This window comes from Erythranthe guttata, chromosome 10, assembly GCF_056151865.1.
Source record: "Erythranthe guttata isolate IM_541 chromosome 10, IM_541, whole genome shotgun sequence".
In the NCBI taxonomy this organism is placed as follows: Eukaryota; Viridiplantae; Streptophyta; class Magnoliopsida; order Lamiales; family Phrymaceae; genus Erythranthe; species Erythranthe guttata.
The window spans coordinates 15499785-15526253 of NC_142542.1; the positions used below are offsets into that span (position 1 = coordinate 15499785).

General features: G+C 33.4%; 4 protein-coding genes across 5 annotated transcripts; 3 read left to right on the forward strand and 1 right to left on the reverse strand.

The window, feature by feature from the left end:
* The first annotated feature begins 7162 nt into the window (after positions 1-7162).
* LOC105960243 (putative WRKY transcription factor 32) lies at positions 7163-10573 on the forward strand. The gene is made up of 5 exons (XM_012984410.2): positions 7163-7509; positions 7651-7703; positions 8589-9220; positions 9315-9473; positions 9906-10573. Exons 1-5 carry the CDS (start codon positions 7245-7247, stop codon positions 10231-10233), a joined length of 1437 nt encoding a protein of 478 aa, XP_012839864.2. The 5' UTR covers positions 7163-7244; the 3' UTR covers positions 10234-10573.
* Positions 10574-10772: 199 nt separating this feature from the next.
* Positions 10773-13716, reverse strand: LOC105960244 (26S proteasome regulatory subunit). Of its 2 annotated transcripts, none has more exons than XM_012984411.2 (5): positions 13363-13716; positions 13097-13157; positions 12827-12931; positions 12226-12553; positions 10773-11018 (listed from the first exon to the last, which is right to left on the reverse strand). In XM_012984411.2, the coding sequence occupies exons 1-5, from the start codon at positions 13501-13503 to the stop codon at positions 10997-10999; spliced, it is 657 nt and encodes a 218-aa protein (XP_012839865.2). In that variant the 5' UTR covers positions 13504-13716; the 3' UTR covers positions 10773-10996. The 2 variants fall into 2 exon arrangements, with proteins under 2 accessions (XP_012839865.2, XP_088681017.1); XM_088824891.1 differs by having other exon boundaries at positions 10773-12059; positions 12128-12553; positions 13363-13682.
* A 3059-nt stretch (positions 13717-16775) lies between these two features.
* LOC105960246 (large ribosomal subunit protein P1-like) lies at positions 16776-17123 on the forward strand. The gene has a single exon (XM_012984413.2). It carries the CDS (start codon positions 16779-16781, stop codon positions 17121-17123), a length of 345 nt encoding a protein of 114 aa, XP_012839867.2. The 5' UTR covers positions 16776-16778.
* A 3505-nt stretch (positions 17124-20628) lies between these two features.
* LOC105960245 (leucine aminopeptidase 1) lies at positions 20629-25024 on the forward strand. Its single transcript, XM_012984412.2, has 10 exons — positions 20629-20982; positions 21272-21689; positions 22603-22797; positions 22902-23127; positions 23277-23403; positions 23646-23741; positions 23963-24040; positions 24150-24210; positions 24321-24508; positions 24788-25024. Exons 1-10 carry the CDS (start codon positions 20653-20655, stop codon positions 24914-24916), a joined length of 1848 nt encoding a protein of 615 aa, XP_012839866.2. The 5' UTR covers positions 20629-20652; the 3' UTR covers positions 24917-25024.
* Positions 25025-26469: the final 1445 nt, after the last annotated feature.

A 26469-nucleotide genomic window follows, 5' to 3' on the forward strand; every position in this document is an offset into this window, starting at 1 on the left:
CCGTTTGATCTAAATATGAAAATTACAAAAAGGCCACCCCTCCTAGTTTAAATAATTATTAAAAAAATTAATAAAATTAAAAATAAATTGTGGCTAGCATCGTGGACTATGTTTTCTTATTGTCTTGATTTTTTTATTATTATTATTTTTTTTTGTTTTTTTTTATTTAATAATTATTTAAACTGAGAGGTGTGACGTTTTTTGTAATTACAGAGTTTATATCAAACGGTGTTAAGGTCAAATGTCTGCAAACTAACAGCAAGGGTCATATTGAGATAATTTTTCAAGTGCATGGAGGCAAATCGGTGCAATCGAGAGTAGAATGGGGGTAAAGTGATACCGAGCCAAAGTACAAGGGGGGAAACTGGAATTTAACCTAAAAAAAAGACGAAAGTCGACAAAGGCGTGTTTTTCTACCAAAGAATCGGAATTGGTGTGGGGCATACTATCGGAAAAAAATTGATAATTTGCAAAGTTTTAAAATTTGAAGGTTGAGAGAATTTGGAGCAAGGTTAAAAGGGTTTCTCAACAAATAAATTATACCGCACTTCAACTGAAAAAATGCACTATGAATAGTAAATCCCTTTATTATTTTTTTTGAATTTGAAGTTTCATTTCCCAACAATATTTTGAGATATTTAATTGAAATATTATATAAGGGATTATTTTAGGGATCCCTCGTATGAAAAATATTTGGAACTAACCACTAAGGATGTTGTATCCTTATGCAAACTCCCTCCATTTTGATATTAATTTGGGCTACCCTATTCGCCATTTTGAAGTACCTAAAATGCCATTTTAATATCAGTTTTAAACCCTAACCAACTCACAGTAGTCTCTCTCTTCCACACTTAACTCTCAGATCCAAATCTCGGGCCCATAGGTCTCCAACCGGCGATGTTGCTTCTCTGAGTCATGACTCTCTCTCCTCTGATCGGAATTCGATGGTTTAACTATCGTTAGATTTCTTTCGTCAAGCTATTTCTTTTGGTGGTGATTTCATACAGTTTGGATCTCTCGATCTGTTTCTTCAATTGTTTTACAGTCTGCGTGTATTTCGACGCGGTAGGTCTTGTCGGAGGTATAATTTGTATTTCGCTAGTCAGAGTTTGACGGGCTACCCAGCGTTGGATTCCTCTCGTCGAAATCTATATTTTAATGGCAATTTCATTCAATTTTTATTGTCAAATTTATTTCTATCATTGCGAGCGCGGAACCTTGGATGGTTAGCAGCGGCGAGGGTTTTGGTAGGAGGCACTTGGGGTGAGGAGTCATTGGCGGTCTGGTCTAAAATTCGTAGCATTTCGCTGCTAGAACCTCTCTCTCTATCTCTCAATCTCTTATTGTTTGTCGATTTGTTAGTGTTTTGATGTTTCTTCAATGTTTGTTAATTTTCACTAAAATATTTTTTTTGTTTTGATCTTACAATTGCAGCTTAATGGAAGTCATTGATCATCTCCTTGAAGGTGTAAAACGGTTGAAGTTGTAGACAAATTTGATGATTTTGACATCTGCTTCAAGTTACAGTGTTCTACACACTGTGTACGCAACTACACATTACTAGTAACATATAGTAATATGTAAGAACATTAGCATGTAATTGTATTTCGACTTGTATTTGTTGGTTATGAGTTGATTTATAATATAAATATTTAAATTGTGAATTTTTGTTGTTGGTGTTTATGATTTTTTTTTATAAGCGTTGATATTCGTGTTTGTACATAATTGGTCGACTAAAAAATTGGGTAAAAAGAAAGAATATTACTACGAATGATTATAGTTTACTACAGTTACATGTAGTCCTTTTCAGTACAGTAAACATATCAATTTTAAAAAAAAACTTAAAAAAACAATTAAAAAAATAAAAGAAATTAAAAAATTATTTAAAAAGATATACATATAAAAAATAACAAAATAAAAAAAAATTATAAAAATAAAATAAATAATGAGCGAAAGTACTAAGTGCAGTACCAAAAATGCTAAACGCATGACTAAAAATACTGAATGCAGTTTGGGCGAAAATTGCATGTAAGAGTAGTATAATACTTTTCCCTCTCTAGGGGGTATTTTTAAAGATGATTTCCGCTTAGAATTATCCCTAGTTTATTAAGCATCTAGGGAGTTATATAAACTAAGTCCATTACATAATATTTTACATTCACATTTTAAATCAGTGAAAATCGAATATTCAATTCCATTTCAACCATTGTCTTGCATGAGACCTCCAAGAGGAGAGCGATACATCAGCGTATCGAAATTAATCGATGAAACAACAACAGCACATTCCTATTCGATAAAATGTCGTTGAAGCCGAGCTCTTGTATCAATATACAAGCTTGGCAGATTGGAAACCCCTAAACGGCTCAACCCATTAAAGCATCAAAATTCAAAAGACCCTTCGAATGAATTGCCGTTAGCATAGATAAATCTAGCATCTCAATCACGCACAATGAAGCCAACACCATATATGTCATGACTAGAAGAAAAAATTGCACAATCAAAATAGGCTTTCAGTTTTTTTCCGTGGAGGTCGATGCTAGGGATGGCCCTGACGACAAGGCGTGCATGAGGATCCCGAAAAAAATATAGTTTAAATATTTGTATACAATTATAATATCTACATATATTTTACCTCAGGGTCTAGTACAAAAAAGTTCATCATTGACTACATATTTATAAAATGGTCACAAAAAATTGTTTTACAAAAAAAGTCTAGACATTGTTGAGAGGTTGTAAAAAACTAAAATACCCCTCATATTTTAATATGCTCCAATTTCATCATTTAATTCAATTTAACCTCAATTTAACCCCAAATTTTATCAATTATTCAATTTTGACCCATAACCCAATTTTAAGTACAATTTCGCTCGTAGTCGCCGTTGACTGTTTTTCTACTTTTTCCGTCGGTCACCGGCGTTGACTTTTTTCAATTTTTCCCTGTTATCTTCTTTCTGCCGCCGCTGACCGGTAGGGGTGAATTTTTTTTTTTGAAACATTTTTTTTTCAACATTTTTTGCCGTTTTAAACTGTAATATTAACACAATCACTATTATTATGTAATAGAGTAATATTAATATGTTGACCATTCAACGAAGGCAAACATAATAAAAAGCCAAAACAATTAATATTAATGTGGTTGACAGTAATATTTTACTGTCAACCACAATAATATTACTGTAACGACAGTAATATTACCGTCAACCACAGTAATATTATTGTGTTTACAGTAATACTACAATAGTAGACAGTAATATTATTACGTTAATCGATCAACAAATCAAACAAAATAAAAAAAACAAAATAAAATAATAATATTGATGTGGTTGACAGTGATATTATTGTGTTTACAGTAACTTCACCGTCAACGACAGTAATATTATCACGTTGACTTGTTAACAAATCAAACACAATAAAAAAAGAAAAAAAAATCCAAAAAATAATAATATGATGAGGTTGACAGTAATTGTACTGTCAACTAAAGTACAACTACCTAAATATACTGTCAACGACAGTACAATTATTGTCGGCGATAGTATAGTTATTATTAATGACATTACAATTATGGTCAACGTTCAACGGACGGCGTAAAAAAAAAATAGATCAAAAATTTTGGAAAAAAAATCAAAAAAATTCTAAGCCGGAAACCAGCGGAGGAAGAAGCAGACGGAGAAAAAAAAAAGGTCAACGCTGGAAACCGGCAACATAAAAAAATCAGAAAAAAAAATGAAAAAGAAAATGTCAAAATTTGATTTTTATGGTCAAAATTGTTGAAATTGAAGTAAATTAGGGTTATAATTAGGAATTAGGTTTAAAGGGTTATGGGTAAATTTGTCATATACATTATCTTTGTGTATAATACATATTATGGTCCATTTGATATGCACCCCTAGTATGGAAAATATATAGGGATAAGTCTACCCTTAAAATTCTTCCTTTGAAATACCCCTAGAGAGGCAAAGTACTATTGTGCCCTTATGTGCAATTTTCGCCCAACTGCATTCAGCATTTACTTCAACTGCATTCAGCATTATGAACAACTGCATTTAGCATTTTTTGACCTGTATTTATCATTTCTACAGATTTTTTAATAAAAAATTATAAATGTTTATTTTATTATTATTTATTATATATAACCTTTTTGTATTTTTTTAATTATTTTAATTTTCTTTTAATTTTTTTCAATTTTTTTTTTAATTTTCTAGCACAGACATTGTAGTTGACGTTCTCAGCCGACTACCGGATCGAGAATCCACTCGCAAGAGCAAACTGCAATCAAACGACGCGTATCCTAATTGTACCCGCATGCGCCGCCGGATCTGGCACATGCATCGCAGTTGTCGTTCTCTGCCGACCACCGGATCAATAATCCACTCTCGCAAGAGCAGACTGCAATACAATTGTCGTTCCCCTACTTGAACTTTGACTTCAAATCTTGTTGCGGCGGGTTTGAGGGGGACAGATTGAGATAAGATTGTGGGGCGAAGCTAGGTATGTGAGGAGTGGCGCTTGAGGGCGGAGGGGATGTGGGTGAAGAGAAAGTTAGGGTTTAGGTGGGGCTGCAGAGAAAATTAGGGTTTAGGTGGGGAAGAGAAAATCAAATGAGGGAGATCGTGATTTCATTAGTCTTATTTCCCAAAAACTGCCAATAAGTGTAAATCAGTCATATCATATGGCTTCGGGGGTCTGACAAATTAAGATCAAAATTTGGGTGTTTGACTAGGATAAAAAAATTCATTGGACCTCCTCATATATATTTTCAAAACTAGGGGATACCACTCATTTTCCCTACATATTAAAGGGATGGGTAATAACGGCGAAAAAGATATAGCCCCTGAACCTAGAATAATAAAGATGGTTGGTCATGTACTTATGCATAAAAACCCCTATCTTATTTGGCTAAAGAGGTTCTCATTAAAATAATTTTGAAAAAAAAAAACCCGAAAGATTTCTAATTCCTAAGTAGATCACTTGTAGGTAGGAACTTGACACCAAATTGTAAATAATTCGAAGAGTTCTTTAAAACCTCTCAATTATACTTGTCTTCTAAAATGTAACTAGAAGAATATGAAATGTTCTACAAAATCGCTCACAACCCTAGTATTAGATTAATCATACCATCCATTAGTAAGGTGGAGTACTAAATATATGAGTAACATTTCATTTGTAAATCATCCAAGCAGAGTTATAAACATATGTTTGGTATATTAAAATTTAAAATAAAAGATTTGTGACCTAGGATCATCCTTCTAAATTTTCTTAGGGATTCCGAAATCTCAGAACCGATAGAGTCGATGTCATCGTGTCGCCAACCTATTGCAAGTAAATGATAGAGAGCAATTATGATTAAGCTCGTTCAATTATGCAAGAGAATCTCCGGCTCTCCGAACAATACGTAGAGTTGGTTTAAAAATGTATATATATATATACAAGATAGTATAATAAGATAAGAATAAAATATGAAAGAAAAATACATATAAAAAAGAACATAGAGAAGAGAAACCTTTACACAATGTTTATTTATAAATAAATAAAAATGAAATTCATGCAAAATGGAGATATTTAATAAAAAGAACAGCATAAAGTAGAACGGTCTCCAAGATATGGTTAAATTACAACCACCTCTTAAGATAAGGGTCATTGTAATTATCCAAATAAGAGAGTTGTTTTTCATAATTTAATCGTAAGTGATTGTAATTTACTCAAAAGAATATATTTATGAAGGATTTGACTATGACGTTTGACTGAATTGAATTATGAATCAACCGCATCGGTTATTCTAAGATTTAAAACCAAATAGGTTTGTTTTTATAATAGTTCGATTCAAATTGGTTTCATATTTTCTTTTTTTTATGGCACTAGTAGGCTAGTAGCAGTAAAATAGAAAGTAAAAAATGTGGTACGATAGTGTTAAAGGGGATTTGTTTTACCGAATTACTCTACCAACCGATTGTCCTATTGAACCATGCATACTTATTATCTATCGAATAACAATAGATTATCATACCATACCAAAATATTTAAGTACGACAATGTTATCCAATATTATTGCCATACATTGCTCTACCGTACAAAAGATTACTTATAAATAAAAATAAATACATATAAGTATATTCTAATAATTAATTTATTTTACATGAGTAGAGAACATATAGTGTGCAAAATAACTATTATTATTTAAAATTAAGTGTGTCAAGAATATTTTGAATGTGCTCACCAGTGGGATATAATTGATGTTAAGAAATTTTATGTTATAATTTTATTTTATAAATATTGTATTTTAAGTAAGTCAGTAACATATATCGACTATTGACGATGTATATACCTTTAATCCTAGTTTTGAGCATTTAAAATATATTTATACCTTGAATTTCTTTTAAAACAATGATTCAATATAAATTAGTAATAATCATTACCGTGTACCACTACTGTATTTTGGTATACCTAAATTTTGATAAGAGTAAAGTTTTAAGTAGGGCGGTAACAAAGAAGTTCGCAATATCGAAATTTCAATAATGATAATTCGAATATACGATAAGGGATTTGATAGGGCAAATGTACCAAACCCACCCCTAAACAATGTTATATATACTATGTACAATAAACAAAATGACATCATTTCAAAAACTTCTGTTCGATTCAATTTTTTTTATTCGATTTTTCATCATTTGCACCATATATAATTCAAAAATAAAAAATCCTACAAATATTTTGCCAATCGGAATGGCACAAAATTGCTCGATTTGTAGCTTTTTGGTTTGCTTTTCCATTTTATTTTCGGTAAAGATGTTTGGGAAAATAATTTGTAAATAAAATAATGTTTGTCTGCCTTTATATTTTGAAAATAAAATAATTTTAAAAGAATTTCAAACAATAAATAATGGTCAAAAGTCAAGAGTCAAAGACTAGTCAACAGCAAGTCAAAGAAACATAAAGAGCAGCAGTGCCCAAAAAAGCCCCACCGAAATAAATGTCGAAAATATTATTAATGAAATTTCCTAGTCACACTACCATAAAAGTATTATCAGCCATATTCCCTTTTCTGAAATGACTAATTTACCCCACACACGATCAACCCCGGTTAAAAGAAAACGTTTTAACCAGGGGTATTTTCGTCTTTTCATAAAATCATAAATAATTACAGTCTAACTAGCTATAAACAGTTGAATTCAACAAAAGAAAAGAACTTTTGTCAGTGACAAAGCAGGCACTCACAGTTTCACACTCACTGTGTGTAGGAATCGACCATGGAAACAGAGAAAATTCTCTTCTCTCATGGAGAAATTGCAGAAGGAAATTCGATAACGGCGCACGATGAAGACGACGGTAACCACTGCGAAAATTTCGATGAAAACGATGAGCAGCAGGAACGCGTGAGCGGCAGTAATTGTGCAGGTGACGGAGCTTGTGTTCATTCTCAATCCGAAACCCTAACTTCCGTACAGATGTCTGATCGGAGTTCCCAGTCGGATTCCGATAAATCATCGGAATTTCTCGCCGGTATCTCTGAAGGTTATTTCTTTTTTGTGCTGCGTTTTGTGGATAAATTTTGTATGATCGATCACTTGAATATGTAACGCTTACTTTTGTACGTCCGAATTAGATAACTGAGTAAATTAACGCTGATTTTGAATTTAATTTTGAATGTTGCAGAGGCTCCGGTGGAATACTCCCCGCAACCACCGCAGTCCGTCGGAGAATTGAAGGTTAGAACATCTCTTAACGTTCAGACTAATTAGTTTTGATTAAAATATTGTTTAATATAGTTCGAAAAGACGAAAAGGGGTGATGTTTTCTGAGAGTGATTTCTTATTATGAGAAGGAATTGCGTTATTACTGCTATTTTCAATTAACTTGAACCTGTGCTGAATTGGGTAGAATGTAAAAAAAAATTCAATTGTTTTAAGGTTTTTGATTTTAGAGTTGTACACGATTCGGTGATCAAACTCTTGATTGAAGTGTTTTAAATGGATGCGTTCCGCTTTTCCCGATTTTTGTTTTCAGTTTATAGGCTGAGGTCCAATTAGCATACGTCTGGGAGGAAAAACTTGTAGATAGATGTACGTTATGAGTCAGCTAACTTTATTTAAATGGAAGAACTGTTCTCATTAGATTATTTCAAGATATAACTTTCCCTTTTTCTACATTCTCCGCCACTCGTTTCCTTCATGCATGAATCTAATTGTATCCAGTGGAAGAGACACGAAAAGGAGGTTTAGGTATCAGTCATGGCAGCTTAACTGATCTTGTATTTCAAAAGTGTTATTTTTTTCCTCGTAATCTGCTTTTCATTCGTTCAGACAACTAAGTTGATAAGTTATCGTGTTCTGACTCTTTTATATGATTATATCTCGTTGACACTCAAAGAACTTACATCAGCAAAATTCGTTATGTTGTTGATGCCATTCTGTAGGCTGATGAGAATGATGTTATGGAATGGATGAAGTCTACTGAATTTTTGTTCGCGTAATAGCAAATCCCATTTTTTGTGCATGTTCAACTTTTATATTAGATTCTGAAGTAACCAAGAATGCATTTATGTAATGATATAAATCTAACTCGACCCCATCGTGTCTCTATTGTTGCTTCAGAATCAAGTAATACCGGTCCACGAGGAACCTTCGAATTGTATCAGTGGTCAATCTTCCCAAGTTGAGGTACAGCTACCCAATGGTGAATCCAAGTTAGAACAGTCTACAACATCTGAAAAAGAATTGCAGCCAGTCGAGAACGGGATCTTAACATGCTTTAAAGAACAGGACAAGCAGAATTCTCCAGGCCCAAAACCGTTATCCACCGTGCCTACGCTGAAAACCCCTGATGGGTACAACTGGCGCAAGTATGGTCAAAAGCATGTAAAGAGTCCGGAAGGTTCTAGAAGCTATTTCAGATGCACATTCTATGGTTGTACTGCTAAGAAGATTGAGTGCTGCGATCTTTCTAATCGTGTCGTCGAGGTTGTTTATAGAATCCCCCACAATCATGATCGTCCCCAAGAAGTAAATTGCACTAGAGAAAATAATATGCCTGCATTACCAATTATGCCAATTAGTTGGAATCAGGACCATACAACTCATCTAGCTAGACATTATAATGATTCAATGACATCTTTACAAGTAGTTGACCAGATACATGAAACGAAACATCAAGACTCATGCGGTTCCGATGAGACCACGGTTACTAACACTAGGGAGGAGGCTAATGGACCCGAGTACAAGAGAAGGCAAGTTTCTAATTACATTATTAATCATCGTTTTTTTCGGAGTTATGATGCCACCTTATTAATTTGATAGTGTTTGACCTATACTGATTGCCAGGCAGAAGAGAAGTTCACAACGTGAACTGGTGTCCCTTTCGGAAACAGGAAAGAAATCTAAATGTGTTGTTTACGAGACTGGTGGTGTTGGCATATCAAGTGATGGCTATAGGTGGCGCAAATATGGACAGAAAATGGTGAAGGGTAGTCCTCATCCAAGGTAAATTTCGAGTCTTTATTGCTACATTTCAATATAATATTGACCCTTAGGCTAGCTTAATATTACGGAATTCATTATCCTAAAATATTTCATCATTCAGTGTTCAGTGAATCAGCAATCTATTTAAAATTGCGTACAAAGTCACGGTTCTCTCAAGTCTCAATATATCTTAATATTTTGTTATTTTATACTCCAATTATCTTCTCACTTCGGCACGCTAAACCAATGGACATTCTTTTACGGACCTTTTCTTATAATAATGGGGAACTGAAGTATTGATCAAACTCATGAAATAAGCTACGGTTAAATGATCGTTGACTCTGTGAAATTAATCATCAGCGACCTTGTTTCTTAAGATATATATGTTTTCCAAATAAGAAACTGTCCTGCTATATATTTCTTGTAATCGCCTCTCGCATGAAAATTTTGCAGGAACTACTACAGATGTACATCAAGCGGATGTCCAGTTCGGAAGCAAACCGAGAGGTCAATGGATAATGCAAGTGCTGTAGTGATATCATACAAGGGAGTACATGATCACGACATCCCTTTACCAAGAAAGTCCAATGGTCCAAAGAGTGCCTCTGTTTCTGCGGCTAATTTGCAAAATAACAAGTCGGAAGTTTATCCGAGTCAAACACAGTGGTCAGTTGACAAACAAGGACAATTGAGTGGCGAATCGTTTAATCTTGGCGGAGACAAAATATCGGAATCGCCAAAAACCCTTTTGAGCATTGAGTTTGAAATCAAGCCCCGCTGAACGATTAAACTGGTACGAGCTTCAGCTTGAGTAGATGATGCGCATTTTGTAATAATCCATTTGAAAATTATCCCTCCTCTTTTTTTAGTGTGACATGTATTAATTGTTGTGGTAGAGAGTGTAACATTGGCTGCAGGCGTTTATGTAAGTTATTCTGGATCAGATGAGTCAAATGTGGTCAACTCTGTGCTATTGAATACTGCTTAGACTGTGAGAGTATACTAGGATAAACATCTTTGATTAGTTCATGAAGGGTTGAAATTTGATTCAAACAGACTATTGTTTTAGAAACATATGTATATTCAAAAACTTCAACTGCATCATCATATATATTACTCAATGAGCAGTTTGTCCACGTTAAAACTTGTTTATCGTTCAGTTTAGTGGATTTTGAACAAGAAGCTCGCTTCACGTATGTTCGAATTTATTTCAATTTCGAACACAATTTTGCCCAACTAACCTGGCCTAAACAGACCTAATCGAACACAATTTTGGCCATAAATGGCCTGTGACTTGAGAAATTCTCATGTTAGCACAACTTGAACCATATTTAAAATTTAATATGCAGAAAAGATAGATACACCACATGATTTAGTTAATCTCCCAACAGCATTATTACTGATATGCGAAAGCTATATAATTTGTGATTGTGCCCATGTATCTATTCGAGTTTATACATACTTCTCCCCGAAAAAGAGAAACAGAAAAAATCACCTCTTCGCACATTTTCACCAGCCTTAAGTGGCACCGAACAATATTGACATCATAAGACTCGGAAATGACACCTGCGAATAATATTTCCCACAAATCAGAGAGTTCTTTTCTGAACGAAAAGATATTCATCACAAACAATAATTTTTTTAATAGTACCACGACCGCAAATCAGTAATATCAGTGGCAATTTTCAGAAAGTATTTAGTCATGTCGTTATTCAACATTGGAACCAAGGAAGACACATTCACACACACACAGAAGATTTACTTTATGAGAATGCATAAAAAAGAATGGGGATATTACTATGGTGAACCAGTACCGATTCGTGACAGAAATAGGCTTAACATGCGAAGTAGAAGTCTTTTTGCCGATTCCATTCGTACCAACATATCGAAAAACACAAACAGGGTGGTCTACTAATTGTACATGGACGATACTGTTTTTCTAAATAAGTTGTCCTTTACTTGAAACCATCCAATTGAATTACGAAACTTAATACGTTTCTGACAATGAATAATGAAACCAAATACTTCTCCCACAACCGAATTCAAACCTTTTTGCGAGAAGAAAAAAAAACCAATCGTAATTCAGTACCCAATCAGATGAATCCTCATTACGAGAGCTGATACCTAAGGCGTTCAGATCATGTCCTTCATCTACTTCCCCTTTGTAACAGGATTGGAATTTTTAAACGATAAAAAAAGCCACACACAATTATAAGCTGAATGTTGAATGTGTGTAAAATAACTAAGGAGTCATAAATGCTATTTACGGATAGGGAAACCTTCAGATTCAACTAATACAAAGTAAACGAAAAACAGATTAACCATCCACTTATCTTTCAAAGAAAAAATAAAATTGACACGGATATTGAAATCATAATACCACCTATTCAATGCTTATCATAGATTCATAGGACAAATTTACCAAGAGCTAATAACTACAGATAGTTCGATCGCATGAAGCCACACTATCGAAAAACCATTTTTATCACTTATCAAGGATCTCTTCATACAGATTTTTCTTAGATATATTAGTTCTATTGATTAAGGATCCCCGTAAACGATAACAAATTCAAACTATCCTCACAAAAATAATGATTCTTGAAATTGCTTCAACGTTGCTTCAAAATAGGTATTTAAATTGCATGTCATGATTCTTGAAATTGCTCCAACATTACAATGATTTATGAATCTTCGAGAGTTCATGGCAAAGAAGCAAATAAAAAATATGAAAATACGTGCAATGAACAGAACACGACAAGAGAATGTAACGTACCCGAGTAGACCACGGCCAGACCATGCTCTAGGCGTGACTGTCATATTAATCACCGAGCCTTGCCTCATCACCACCAAGGGGACTGCTTGCCCTTGTTTTTCTTGTCCTTCAGCGGCTAGCCTCTGCAGCACGTTCTCGCCTATTTCGACATTCCCAAATTTCACAATCTGATCCCCGAGTTGTAAGCCGTCTTCCGCCGCTGGAGATGCCTCGTTGATTTCATCGACCATTGCAAACGGTCTGCTCAAAACTAAATCCACGTCCACGGCAACAATAGGATTGTTGACAGACAACGAAGTACCAGCACTTAAAACTTGATCTTTCGGCCCTGTAGCATCACATCATACTTTCAATTTATACATAAATCATGAGTACAGTTAAACCTCTATAAATTAATACAGTCGGGACTACGGAAATTCTATTAATTTAGTGAATTATTAAATTATCGAGTTAATAATTTAACATGTTTTCACCGAGTTGGGACCGAGAGAAACTATTATTTAATCGAGGTTATTAATTTATCGAGTATTAATTTATAAAGGTTCTACTGTATTTTTTAATAAACAAGAAGACGTGCTTCTCGATTCGATGAGTCACTAACCTGAATCTGTAACAGCAGCAGTTGTTGGTGTAAGTTTTGCAGAATGCAACAGTTCGATGTTTTGGTTTATCTTCTCTGTAATATCCTTGTGATTACTTCGAAGCTCTGTAGCAGAAGAAAAAACGTAAACAGAAGTACAGATTATTCGTTTCTCTTTCTTAACGGCTGACGAAAATTCAGTCGTGACAAAAACGACTAATTTGATTACCAACAAAAAGGAAACATTGTATTCACGATTGTAAAAAACAAAACGTAGTGCAGTAAAATTACCAGCAAGCCTGTGCCGATCTGCTCTAACAGTCGGAATATCGATATCCGACCTGGGAAATCCCTGCACAACCCCAAATATTAATTAAACTCAATACCTAATCTTCAATACTAAACAAATTAAAATTAATCCTCCTTTTTCTAGCTTATTCAATGTAATATTATGAAAATTAAAAATTTGATCGAAAAGCTAACATATAAATCCAAAACAAACAAATAAACCTATACTGGCAGAAAATAAATAAAAATAATAATTAAGGAATTATTACCTCTGAATCGAGGAGGTTGCCGGAGAGGCCAGGTCCGCCGGGCTGGCAGAGGCGCTCGATGATGATATTCAACTCCGCCTCCATATCGCTCCGCTTGTCCATTAGTTTCATTGTCTCTGCTTTCAAATTCGTCGCCACCATTTTTTTTTTGTTCGGATTTTTCCTATTGATTTCTGAAAAATTGATGATGATTATTAGAAGGGGAATTTCGCTACTAGGGTTTATAATTGAAGAAGCTTAAGCAATGTAGAGAGCACCGTGGAGTAGTAGTGATTGGTAGAGATTTCACAGGTTATTTACATTTAGATCCTTGAGGTTTCGAACTTCGCTGATTTTACCCCTTTAGAATTGCGTATTTACTAACACGGCAAAATTATAACAAGGGTAAATTATGAAACCCCCCAACACCCAAACTTAGATTAAATTAAAAAAAACATATCCACCTATTCGTAATTATCAAAAATCCTCTGACGTACCAACAGTTACCCACCTTAAATTCAACTAATTTCATAAATCAGCTACTTCATAATCTACTAATTTCCAAAATAATATATTTCAATCACAATATTTTTTAACATTCAGCTGTTTCTAATGGACTATTTACAAATCAATTATGTTACATTCAACTATTTTCAAAATAATGTAGTACAAAAACAACTATATTTTCAAGTCATAGTTGGTTTTCTGAACATGCTACTTATGCCTATCATTAACAACAAATATTTAAGACTTTCAGCAACATCAAATGCATACAACTATATATAATCAAATGAACATCTATTATCAAAAGATACCACGCACTATGGAAGTTAATCTACGCCGTAACAGCTATTACCAATAATATCTTACGGATACAAATTGACTAAAGACAACTTGGTCAAAAACAGTTTGCTGAAATACAACTTGGACAAAAAGTAATGATACGTCAACATAAAATACAAAAAGAAAAAATAAAACATTCTAGCCAAGTTCATAACTTCATGCTTTTAAAGAAGTTGTCACTCAAATTTTATCTTTTTTGTTGTGCCCCAATCTAGAAAGGTTTTCACAATTTCAATTCTCATTCATGGGTGTTCTGATTCAGATTCGTGCTTTATGATTGGTTGTTGCTCGAAAAGCTTCTTTATGAGATACAACACCACCACACCACAATATTAACACTATCATCTTTATATTGTGGCGTCTCACTAAGTGCAACGACTTTCTCGTTTGGAAATATGAGTATGAGTTTATGATGTTTTGTTATTTTATCAACAGTCTTTTCTGAAATTGTAAAATACGTGCGTAAATCAAGTCAGCACAAGAACCAGTAACACTAAATATTTAGAAAAAACCTAATAAAACTATAAACTCTTTCAAAAATATTTTTTTCCTCATCAGTTTTTTCTAAAAAAAAAAGGTGTTTCATAAACTACTAATTTATAAAGTAAGCTATTTCATAAACCACTAATTTACAAACTACACTATTTTAGACACATTTTTTTGATAATCAGGTTTTTTAAATAAACTATTCAAAAAGTTATGTCAGAATCCCTGTGTAATTTCGATTGGCCAAAAAGACCCCTGTATCAAAAAAATTAGCAAAGACCTCCCTATATTTTGCACACTGCCCCTTACATTTAAATTGGGTGTTGACTTACATGAAATGACGAAAACACCCCTAGTTAGAACAAATCAAATTAAATACCCCACACTACAACACAAAAAAATCGGCAAAAAAAAGGAAAGTTTGAAAAATCTTCACTTTGAGGGCGGCAGTGGAGTTGAAGATGACCTACCATCTCAAGAACAAAGAACAAAGGGAAGATGACTTTGTTAGTTTTGAGACAAATTTTTGGTTGTTAAATTAAATTTCATTTGGCATCTTTTGTATTGTGTAAAAAAAAAAGAAAAAAAAAACAACCTGGTGTGTCTGACAGAGGGAAGACGCCATTGTTTGGAGTTAGGAGGCTGAAGAAGTTTATTGTGCCTGCTCAAGCTCCCCACCACGTGCTCTAATGGTGCGTCTTACACACACACACACACACACACAAATATACGGTCTATAATGGAATTGCAAATGCATTTCATTTTTGGCTTCATGAATTGAATTTCAGCTTTCCTTTTGTTTGTTGATTTGTAATGGATTATTTGATATGGTGAGGGAAACTTTTGGTCGTTGTAGGTGTGTGGTGGAGAAGGAAAATTTGGTTTTGGGGTGTGTTTTTTGGGTTGATTGGGGAGATAGCTTATTTGAAATATTGGGGATTGAATTAAAAATTTTGAGAACTTCATTTTGGGTCCGATTAAAATTATGGGGTGAATTTATAATTTTTTTAAATTTCTAATTTAAAGGGTATTTGAGTATTTTTCACGTAAAAAAAATATACACCCATTCGCACATTTGGCGCGTGCTACTCACGTTCGGCTAGCAGGGGTCTTATTGCCTTTGACTAATTTTCATAGGGGGGGGTATTTGCTAATTTTGTTAATACAAGGGGTTTTTCAATTCGAGATTACACAGGGGTGGTTTTTGCAAAAAAAAAACCCGACTAACGTCTACAATTAAACCTTTATAAATTAATACAATCGAGACAATAGAAATTCTATTAATTTAACGAATTATTAAATTATCGAGTTAATAATTGAACACGTTCTCACCGAGTTGGGATCGAGAGAAACTATTATTTAAGCGAGGTTATTAATTTATCGAGATTCTACTGTACGTTACTATAATTTTTGAGTAAATTACGGCAACTCTTTGAGGTAAGGTTAAATTACGAAAAAAAACCCTTAATGTTTGGGTAATTACAATCACTCATCAACTATGAATCTTCTTACAAGTTCACCCTTGTGGTGTACGTCAAATTTAGTAGAATCTTCTACATTACGTGAGACACTAATTCTCTAACTTGTACCCGTTTTACCCCATTCGAGCTCCAAATTTTAAAACAAGATGATCATAAGATGTGTCTCTTGACTTGTAAATATCAGATTGTGATGCATCATAAACTGTATTTTGCATAAAACGAGTATAAACTAGAGAACATTCCATGGAATCTACAAGATTCTGTTGAATTTGACACCATAAGGGTGGACTTGTAAGAATATTCATAGTTGAGAGGTGATTGTAATTACCAAAACATGAGAGGGTTTTTTTTGTAATTTGATTTTGTACCCTAATTAAAAAATCCCCGTATATTAATTTACTAAAATAAAATTGATCTCCATGCTTCATTCACAAAGTTTAGTATAATTAGGATGATTATTATTATTATTATAGAGTTGTATTGAGATTAGGAGTTGTAGTTAGATTGTAAGTAGATTGATATTCCTACCTTATTATAAATAGGGGTACCTATCTATATGCATGAGAGAATAAAATAATAGAGATAGAATACGAGCAGCCCTATAGAAAGAATCCAGAAAATAAAAAGATGTCGGTGGGAGAGATTGCATGCACGTATGCTGCCTTGATTCTTCACGACGATGGAATACCCATCACTGCCGAGAAAATAACAACACTTCTAAAGGCGGCAAATTTGACCGTTGAATCGTACTGGCCGAGTCTGTTTGCCAAGCTTTGTGAGAAAAGGAACATCGACGATCTCATCATGAATGTTGGATCCGGTGGTGGTGGTGCTGCTGGTGCCGTCGCGGCGGCTGCTCCTACTCGAGGCGCTTCTGTTGGTGCTGCTGCCCCCGTCACCGAGGAGGCAAAGGAGGAGGAGTCAAAGGAGGAGGAGAGTGATGAAGATTTGGGTTTCAGTTTGTTTGATTGATTAGCTGTTTTTTTTTCTCTTACTTGTTTTAATTATTATTGCATAATTGGTTTCAGAGACTAGTTTGAGATGTAACTAGCTCTTTTTAGGGTTTCTTTTTCTAATTTACGAAGTACAATTTTGATTTCAGACTCTTGCCCTTCGATTTGATTAAAAAAAAAATACAAATCAAATTAATCGTGATACTTTTCCAAGTATTCAAACATGGTATCAGAGTCATACTGTTAGTTTTTTTGGTTTTATCCATCTTTCGCTCGATTATACCAATACGGAAATATACATAAACCACCGCTCTTTGATTTGCCATTACAATTTTGTTTGTGGTGTTTCTTCTTATTTCTCACGCTTCCGCCGCAAAGGAAAACTATATCAAGTTATAGGTCTTATTTTCTTTGTGGTCTTATTTTTCTTCATTTTTCGCTCGGTTTATCCCAGACGGAGAACGCCATTAATCACTGCTATTCACCGGTGAATTTACTTTTTCCTGATCATTCTTGTTTTTTTGTGTTTCTTCGGCTGTGTTTTATAGAATTAAGCACTGAATACTGAATGCTGAATAAATATCTGAATGGTTAAGAGCATTGTCTGAGCTTTGAATTTTGAATAGTTAAGTCTGTTTGATTATTATATATCTAAATGATACAATATTACTATATTAACCCTATAAATAAATCTATTTACTAGTTGAATTATTAATAACATCTAAAAATATTGTTTTATATACTAATAAAATCATAACAAAAAATGTGGAGTCGAAAAATAACATAACTTTTTTTTTCTTTACTATAAAGCAATTTGATTAAAATTAAATATTTTTTTTCTCATCTCACATCTCATTTTCTCGATTTGTGTGTATAACAATAATGTGGAGTAGAAGAATCCAAATAGTTACACAAAGAAAAAAAAAATGATTTGCTCCAAAAAAAATGAAATACATAGTGATAGTACAACAAGCACCACCTCAACTTTTTCTAGGGGATAAGCTTGTCAAAATTCATTCAGTAATGTTCTAAATGATTAAGCGAGAATTTTCTAACTAGATCTCGGTAATATGTTCCGTTCAGATATCCAAACGAAACACACTTAATGGAACATACCTGACCCAATAAGACATTAGTCCTTATTCATAGCCTTTATTAAGTGGTAACAAACAGAGCCTTCGTCTTTATTGAGCTTAGTTCGCTAAGAAAATTACCATAAATCACTGGTGTCCTACAATCACTGCCGTGCACGTTGTTGTTGGTTCTGCTTTGGTTCGTGGTACGGGTTGTGATTTACTTTATTCGAAATAAAACCGTTAGAATATCGAAGTGGGGTGGTGATGGTGTGAGGCGACGGTGTGATGACAATGGAGAGTAGATCTATGGTTTTTTGGTAGATTGGGCGAAAGACGGCGCGGGTAGAGATATTCGTGCAGGTTGGATCCTTAATCGAAATCGACTATGCTTCATCATAGTCGATTAAAGTGTTAATCGACTGTTTTGTTAGTCGATTAAGGTTACTCGATTTCATTTTTTAATTCGTTTTGGATTTTTGTGTATTGATTCCGATTTTTATAAATCAATTACAATTTATGTATATTATTTGTTTTGTAAAAAAATTGTTGATTTTCGTTTTATGTAAATGTGTTTTATTTTTATTTTTAGTAGTCAGTTATTTAATCGATTATGCTTCATCATAGTCGATTAATATACCTGATAGAGAAAAAAAAAAGTAAAAAAACTGAAAAAGTATTAAAAAAAAAAAGGCTGATGGGCGATGACAAGCGCTGACGAGGTGGCATAATATAATTGGAAAAATGAATGACTGAAATTATGAGTGATTTTTTCTCAAATGGAGAGAATCCCTATAAAAATAGGGATAATTAGTGAAAAACCCCCAATACATTTGATTATATTAGGATGGATATAACTTCATTTTACATATTAGTGAGAACCCCCTTATTTTATATTTTAATTTAACATAAATTCAGATTTTAAGTGGTATGTCTATATTACCCTTAGTTATCATATAAAATCACCAAATCCTATTTCTCTTCTTCATCTCTTTTTTCTCTCCAACCTCCACATCTTTCTCGTTTCTATCCCTAACCCCAAATCAGATCTCATATGCCCACCGCCACCCTCCGTCAACCGTCGTCGTCGCTGCCCTCCGTCCACTACCGTCGTCGCTGCCCTCCATCCACCGCCGTCGTCACCGCCCAACAGTGCCCTCGTTCATCATTTACTCTTTTTGAGTCTCGCCAAATACCAAAAGCCGTCATTCAGTAGGCAACAATCGCTCTCTGATTGCCTCGAGTCGCGGCTCTTGTCGATTCATTCAGCCCGAGGATGAAACCGGTAATAAAAAAACTCATCGGAGCAAAGCAGTTAATTCATCCTATCTTTGGCCAATTTTAGATCGAATTTCATACTCGGTTTAGATCTGTATTTATGATTTTCGATAATAATGTGGTTTGTAGTTGATTTTGGATATATTGTAGAGTGTAGTTGATTTTTTATACTAATTTTCTCTGAAACCATTTTAGGTATCCGCAGTAGCGATCTGATGTGGCAGAGTGGTAATTGACGGTTGACGCAAGGGATTTGCGTCCTTTCTTCACCTGAGAGTCATTGGAATGTAGAAGTTGGGGAGGGGTTGAGACGGTGACGATGGAACAAATCACCCTCACAGCCTTCGAATTCAACACATGGTCGGTGGAGATATAGCCCTTTCTCGATGGATATGCGACTGTAATGTCCAGCATCTGGATTGAACTATAGTTGTTTAATCTCTTAAATTGAGATTTTTTATTTTATAGTTGATTTAGATAAATTATAGTTGTTTTTTATTTTTATAGTTGGTTTAGATAATTTTAAAGTTGATTTGATAAATTTTTAGTTGATTTCAATTGGTTATGGTTGATTTTCGTTAATTTGTAGTTGATATAATTTTAGTAAACCTGCTATTAAAAATAACTAATTTTTTTTAATTGTTGGTTCGAGAAATAAACGAACAAAAAAAAAAAATAGTTGTTTTCAGTAATCTATAGTTAATTCTGGAAATAGTCAATTTCTAAAATAGTTTATTTTGGAAATAGTTGATTTCGGAAATAGTTGATTCCGAAAATTTTATAGCTGTTTTCGGAATTTTATAATCGATATGAAAACAAAAAACTGGAAAATAAAAATAATAAAATTGAAAAAAGAGAGAAGAAAATGAAATAGATATTAAAGTAGTGGAGAGTTAATAATAATGAAAGGTAAATTTGAGAATTAAAAAAAGTGGACCTATCGTTAATAAAGGAAAGCTGGATCCATCTTTATTGAAAAAATGCTATTGGAGATCTCGCTAATAGTCCCATAAAAATATTTATTTCATTTTTTTTTCTGAAAATACACACATATATATATATATATATATATATATATATATATATATATATATATATATATATATATATATATATATATATATATATATATATATATATATATATATATCAAATTCTTTCATTAAAATATTTATTTTCTACACTAAACTTTAGTAAATGATCAAAAGATTTGGTAGGCCAAAAACCAAGCGTTTCTTGGCAATATTATCCATATTCCATATCACCAGAGTCGAACGTTTAAAAATGGCCGCCATTAGAGTAGCTTCCACTTCCCTCACCCTTCCTTCTTCATCTTCTTCTTCTTCTTCCTCTTCTTATTATTACAATTCACGTCCCTCGGTTTTTACGAAATTCCGATTCAGACCCATCTTTGATATTTCCTTTGCAATCAGACCCCTCTCTCCCACCAGAGCAAAGCGCATGTCTCACTCCATTGCTCATGCCACTCTCGGCCTTACTGAACCCAATAACGCCGACCCACCAAAGGTAATCCATTTTCTTCCCAACAAAATAACTCAAATTTGAATTCATTTATTTATTTTTATTTTTTTAATTCTTTGTTTGAATTATCTTTATTTTGTAATTGAATTTTCTTTGCAAGTTGTTTTCGGTTAATTTTTCCCAATTTAACAATTTAAGCTTGCCTACGTTTTTATCCATGGTAAATTCATATGAAATGAAACCATATATATATATATATATATATATATATATATATATATATATATATATATGGAACTTTACTAAACTGGTTTGTTTCTTGAATTTTGTTAAGATCTCATTTGCTGCAAAAGAAACCGATTTAGTAGAATGGAAAGGAGACATTCTTGCAGTGGGTGTCACCGAAAAGGACATGTCAAAAGACAAAAATTCGAAGTTCGAAAATCCGACACTTCAGAAGCTAGATTCCTACTTGGGTGGATTGTTATCCGAAGCCTCTTCGGAGGAGGATTTCACCGGTAAGGCTGGACAGTCGACTTTTCTTAGGGTTACCGGTCTTGGTTCGAAAAGGGTCGGTCTAATTGGGCTCGGATCAGCCGCATCACCACCCGTGGTAGCTTACCGCGGTCTTGGCGAGGCTGTTGCAAATGCAGCCAAGTCCGTGCAGGCGAGTAATGTTGCAGTCACACTTGCTTCTTGTGATGGAATCTCCGTCGAATTGAAGGCTGGTATTGCTTCGGCAATAGCTACTGGTATATTTATATTCTCGAATCCTATATATGGCCTCGTTTGCTTATCTAGATTGGATTGGATTGGATTGGATTGGATTGGATTGGACAGATTGGATTAAGTCCCTACTAACATATTAATTATTTTAATTAGAAAGATGTTCGGTTCGTTAGATTAGATCTTTTATTAAATCTGTTAGATTTTGTTATGCTATTTTATGCGATTTGTCCAGAAGGGGAGTTAGATGCTACCCCAGGTTATTCTCAGCAGGTGGATTTGAACCGTAGATTTGATCAAATAACTACCCACTAAGCACACATACACATGTGTGTGTGTGTGTGATTACGTGTAGATCTACAGTTCAATTTCACCCAGTGTAAATAACCAGGTGTAGCATCTGATTTTCCTGTCTAGAAAGCCTCTTACTTTTAAAGATAAAATAGTCATTTCCTTGTTTACTCGCCTTGCCCTCTGCAAAATTAATCTATCAGGAGGGTGCTACTAGTTTAATGAAATAGCAGCATTTAATTGTGTGCATTAGGTTTTGAATAAGTACGAATCTTGTCAATCGAACGTCTTACTAGCTTCTATTATGTAGTCGTTAGAACTTAATAGTGGTAACCGAACGGACCATGTTGTTAAAATCAGATATTATATGTCATTTTTCAATGACTTCCCTAATTTAAAATAATCATATTCTAATTTATAATATTTCTGGAAAAAAATGTCTTTTTCCCTTTTTATTTACTATTTACAAAATTGAATCGCAATTTTATTGGATAGTAGCAGTTAATTGCGAGCTTCAGTTACTAAATCCTGCTATTTAGTCTATAGGACTTAATAGCAGTAACCAAACGAGGCCTACGTGAATTAATCTATTTTTGTTTTCTCGATAATGAATGTAATTACTTCATGGGATGTTTGAAACGAAAACAGGAGCAATGTTGGGTATTTTCGACGATAATAGGTTCAAATCCGAATCGAAGAAACCATCGCTCGAATCAGTGGAGATTATCGGTCTTGGTAGTGGGCTTGAAATCGAGAAAAAAATCAAATACGCACAAGGTCTTTCTTCGGGGATCATATTTGGGAGAGAGCTCGTAAATGCTCCGCCTAATGTACTCACCCCTGGTTTGTAATTATTTTTCGTTCGTTCGATCTCTTCACATTTTGTTCTCACAAAAAGTATTTGTAAATAAATATATTTATTTATTTATTTTTCTCGTAAATTTCAGGTGTACTAGCTGAAGAAGCCACGAGGATTGCTTCAGAGTACAGTGATGTTTTTACTGCAAAAATATTGGACGAAGAGCAGTGCAAAGAATTGAAGATGGGCTCGTATTTAGGTGTAGCTGCAGCATCAGCCAATCCTCCGTATTTCATTCATTTGTGTTATAAGCCTCTTGGTGGAGAAGTCAAAACCAAGCTGGCTTTAGTTGGCAAAGGGTTGACTTTCGACAGGTGAATAAATGTTTCTTTTTTCTTTTCCGTTTTGTAAAAATAAATGAAAGTTTTTGGCTTTTTAATCGTGTGAAGAAAAATGGGCGTGTTTATTAGCTCATAGTCTCGTTTTTGTAGTCTTGAATATTGTTGGGTTTATGATAATTCAGCGGTGGCTACAATATCAAGGCGGGACCCGGCTCAATGATTGAACTGATGAAATTTGATATGGGTGGCTCAGCTGCAGTACTCGGTGCAGCTAAAGCTCTCGCTCAAATTAAACCTTCTGGCGTAGAGGTAGTTTTTTTTTTTTTTTTTGAATTATAAATTAAATTTTATTTATTAGGCCGATTTTCGCTATTTTTTTAGTTAATTATTATTATTATTATATTTTTTTTTAATTAATTTAGGCCGATTTTTGCTATTTTTTAGTCCGTTGTTATTTTTTGTACGACGCTCATGGATAATTATTATTATTTTCATTAAAGAATTTAGCTAGAGAAATAAATCTTTTTAATGATTGATAATGTTTTATGCAGGTGCACTTCATTGTAGCAGCTTGCGAGAATATGATAAGTGGAACGGGTATGCGACCTGGTGATGTTCTCACAGCTTCAAACGGAAAGACAATCGAGGTAATTAATTAGCTGCATTTCCAATTACACTTTTAATTATAGGTAATTATCGGGTTTTTTTTTCTCTTTTTTTCATTTGCTTCGTCAAATCATTTTCTTCCATTACGTTACGGTCCATTAGCAAATGAAGCTAGATTTAGTTCCAAAAATGTAAAGATCGAATTTTTATCGGCTTCGACTTTTGTATATGTTATTTTAGTCGATCAAAATATTGTTTGTAGGTAAACAACACCGATGCGGAAGGAAGACTTACGCTTGCCGATGCTTTGGTTTATGCTTGTAATCAAGGCGTAGACAAGGTATATACACTAAAGAGTCTCATTTATTTGCATTCTAGTCCTTTATGTGATAATGTATTGCTGTGTGAACCTTTATTTATTTATTTTTATTTTTATAAATAATGTGCAGATAGTGGATTTGGCTACACTGACTGGGGCTTGTATAGTTGCTCTTGGACCCTCTATTGCTGGTAGGATTGATTGTTCACACTAATCATCCTTCATTTTTTAAAAAAAAATTTTTATAGAAAAATGTAATAATTGTTTTCTTTAATGTAAATAAAATATATAAAAAAAAAAGGTGTTTTTACACTGAGCGATGACCTGGCAAAAGAGGTATTTGGAGCCTCAGAGGTTAGCGGGGAGAAATTTTGGAGAATGCCGATGGAAGAAAGTTATTGGGAGTCGATGAAATCGGGCGTGGCTGATATGGTCAACACCGGTGGTCGTCAAGGTGGTGCTATAACCGCAGCTCTTTTCTTGAAGCAGGTATATACATTTTTTTTTTTTTTTTTAATTTAATTTAAATGTCTCCACATAAACGATGAATTTGAAATCCAGCACAATAGCTCAAAATTGTGTTTAATTTGGGAACAAGTGATTTAAAAATAGCGTGGAACGACTATGTTGAGACAAAGTCGATGAATTCGTTATTAGGAATTTAATTTAATTTAAATGAAAATATTTTTTTTCATTTCATCGAAATGAAACCTTAGTGGTAACGAAGAAAATGAACACCTAAAAATATATGTTTGTGGAACCGTGCAGTTTGTGGACGAGAAAGTGCAGTGGATGCATATAGACATGGCAGGACCTGTTTGGAGCGACAAGAAGAAAAACGCAACAGGGTTCGGTGTTTCCACATTAGTCGAATGGGTACTGAACAACTCTTCGTAATTTAGCCCATATAATATAAAAAATAATCTCGAGTAAATTCCGTTTCTTTTTTGTTTTTCTCTTTCATGTTTGCCCCATAGCTTGTAAGAATCGTTAAATTCATTTCATATATTTTCATCTTATATATATATATATATATATATATATATATATATATATATATATATATATATATATATATTTCATCGTGATATTTCATTTTCTGAATTCAGGACATTGTGTGTTAAATTCATTTTAGAAAAGGCCGGCTATAGTTCAATGCCTTATGGACTGCGAACAGCCAGATCGAACGAAAGTTCAAACGGCTATTATTTGTGTTGGGCACCCATTTGAACTCGAAGATAAATACATAATCCTATTCTATTACTGTATTACATAATGAGCGTATGTGAATGACATTTAGGGATTACAGATTAACTAAGAAACAAAAGAGAGAAAAAAAATATAAACAAAAAGAACTTATAAATAAAATCTACATATAGTAAAACTTATATGAAGAAAATGTTAAAGCTTTTTGTTTACGGCTCGGTTTCCAATATCACATTTTATCATCTAAAATCCATCGATGTTGTCATCAATAGCCCAATATAATCGCCGAAACCCTAAGTCTGACAAGAACCACTCAATTTTTGATCAATTCTCTTTATCTCAACCCTGAATCTCACTTGTTTTGAATTTTCTTGTGTTTCCCTCATTCAGAATTGGATCTCATGCAGATCTCACTCCTTCACAGAAGAATAGAGATCTGAAGAAAATAGGAAGAGATTCCAATGAGTTTGTTTTACTTTCTCTTTCAAAAAAAGATTTGCTATATAGATGGGAAAAAAAAAGGATTGTCACAAAGCAGAGAACAAAAATGGTACAACCATCGACATAGTCAAACATGTATGTCGCCAAGAGATACCAAGACGCATTCAATACTGACCATAAAAGAAAGATGAGAAAACATAAGAAAATAAGATTTGAGAGAGTGGCGAAACTAAATACATTGAATATGTGGTGAAGATCAATGCAGAAAAAACCAACGATCAAAGTACATGATGTCAAGGGGATATTTGTTTTTATTTCCAAAACACAATTTTTAGTTTTATATTATTCATAAAACCGAGATCATGTTTGTTTGATAATTTTATTCAGAAAATTCTATTTTTTCTTATCAAATTTCTATTGAAAATACACTATTCGTATTTTTTTCAAAATTCAAACCTACTAAAACCTACTAACTAACCTATATATTTTATTCTACTAACTCATTTTCTCTCCTTGTATTCATCACTCCTCATTAATATCTATACCCTCTCTCCTCATTAATATCTACACCCTCTCTCCTCTCAATTTCTTTCTTTTCTAATAATAATAATAATAATAATAATAATAATAATAATAATAATAATAATATTATTATTATTATTATTATTATTATTATTATTATTATTATTATTATTATTATTCATTGTAGAAGTAGTATAATAATACTAATAAATAATAATAATAATAATAATATAAGAATATAAAAAAAAAAAAAATAACAAAAATAATAATACTAAAAATAA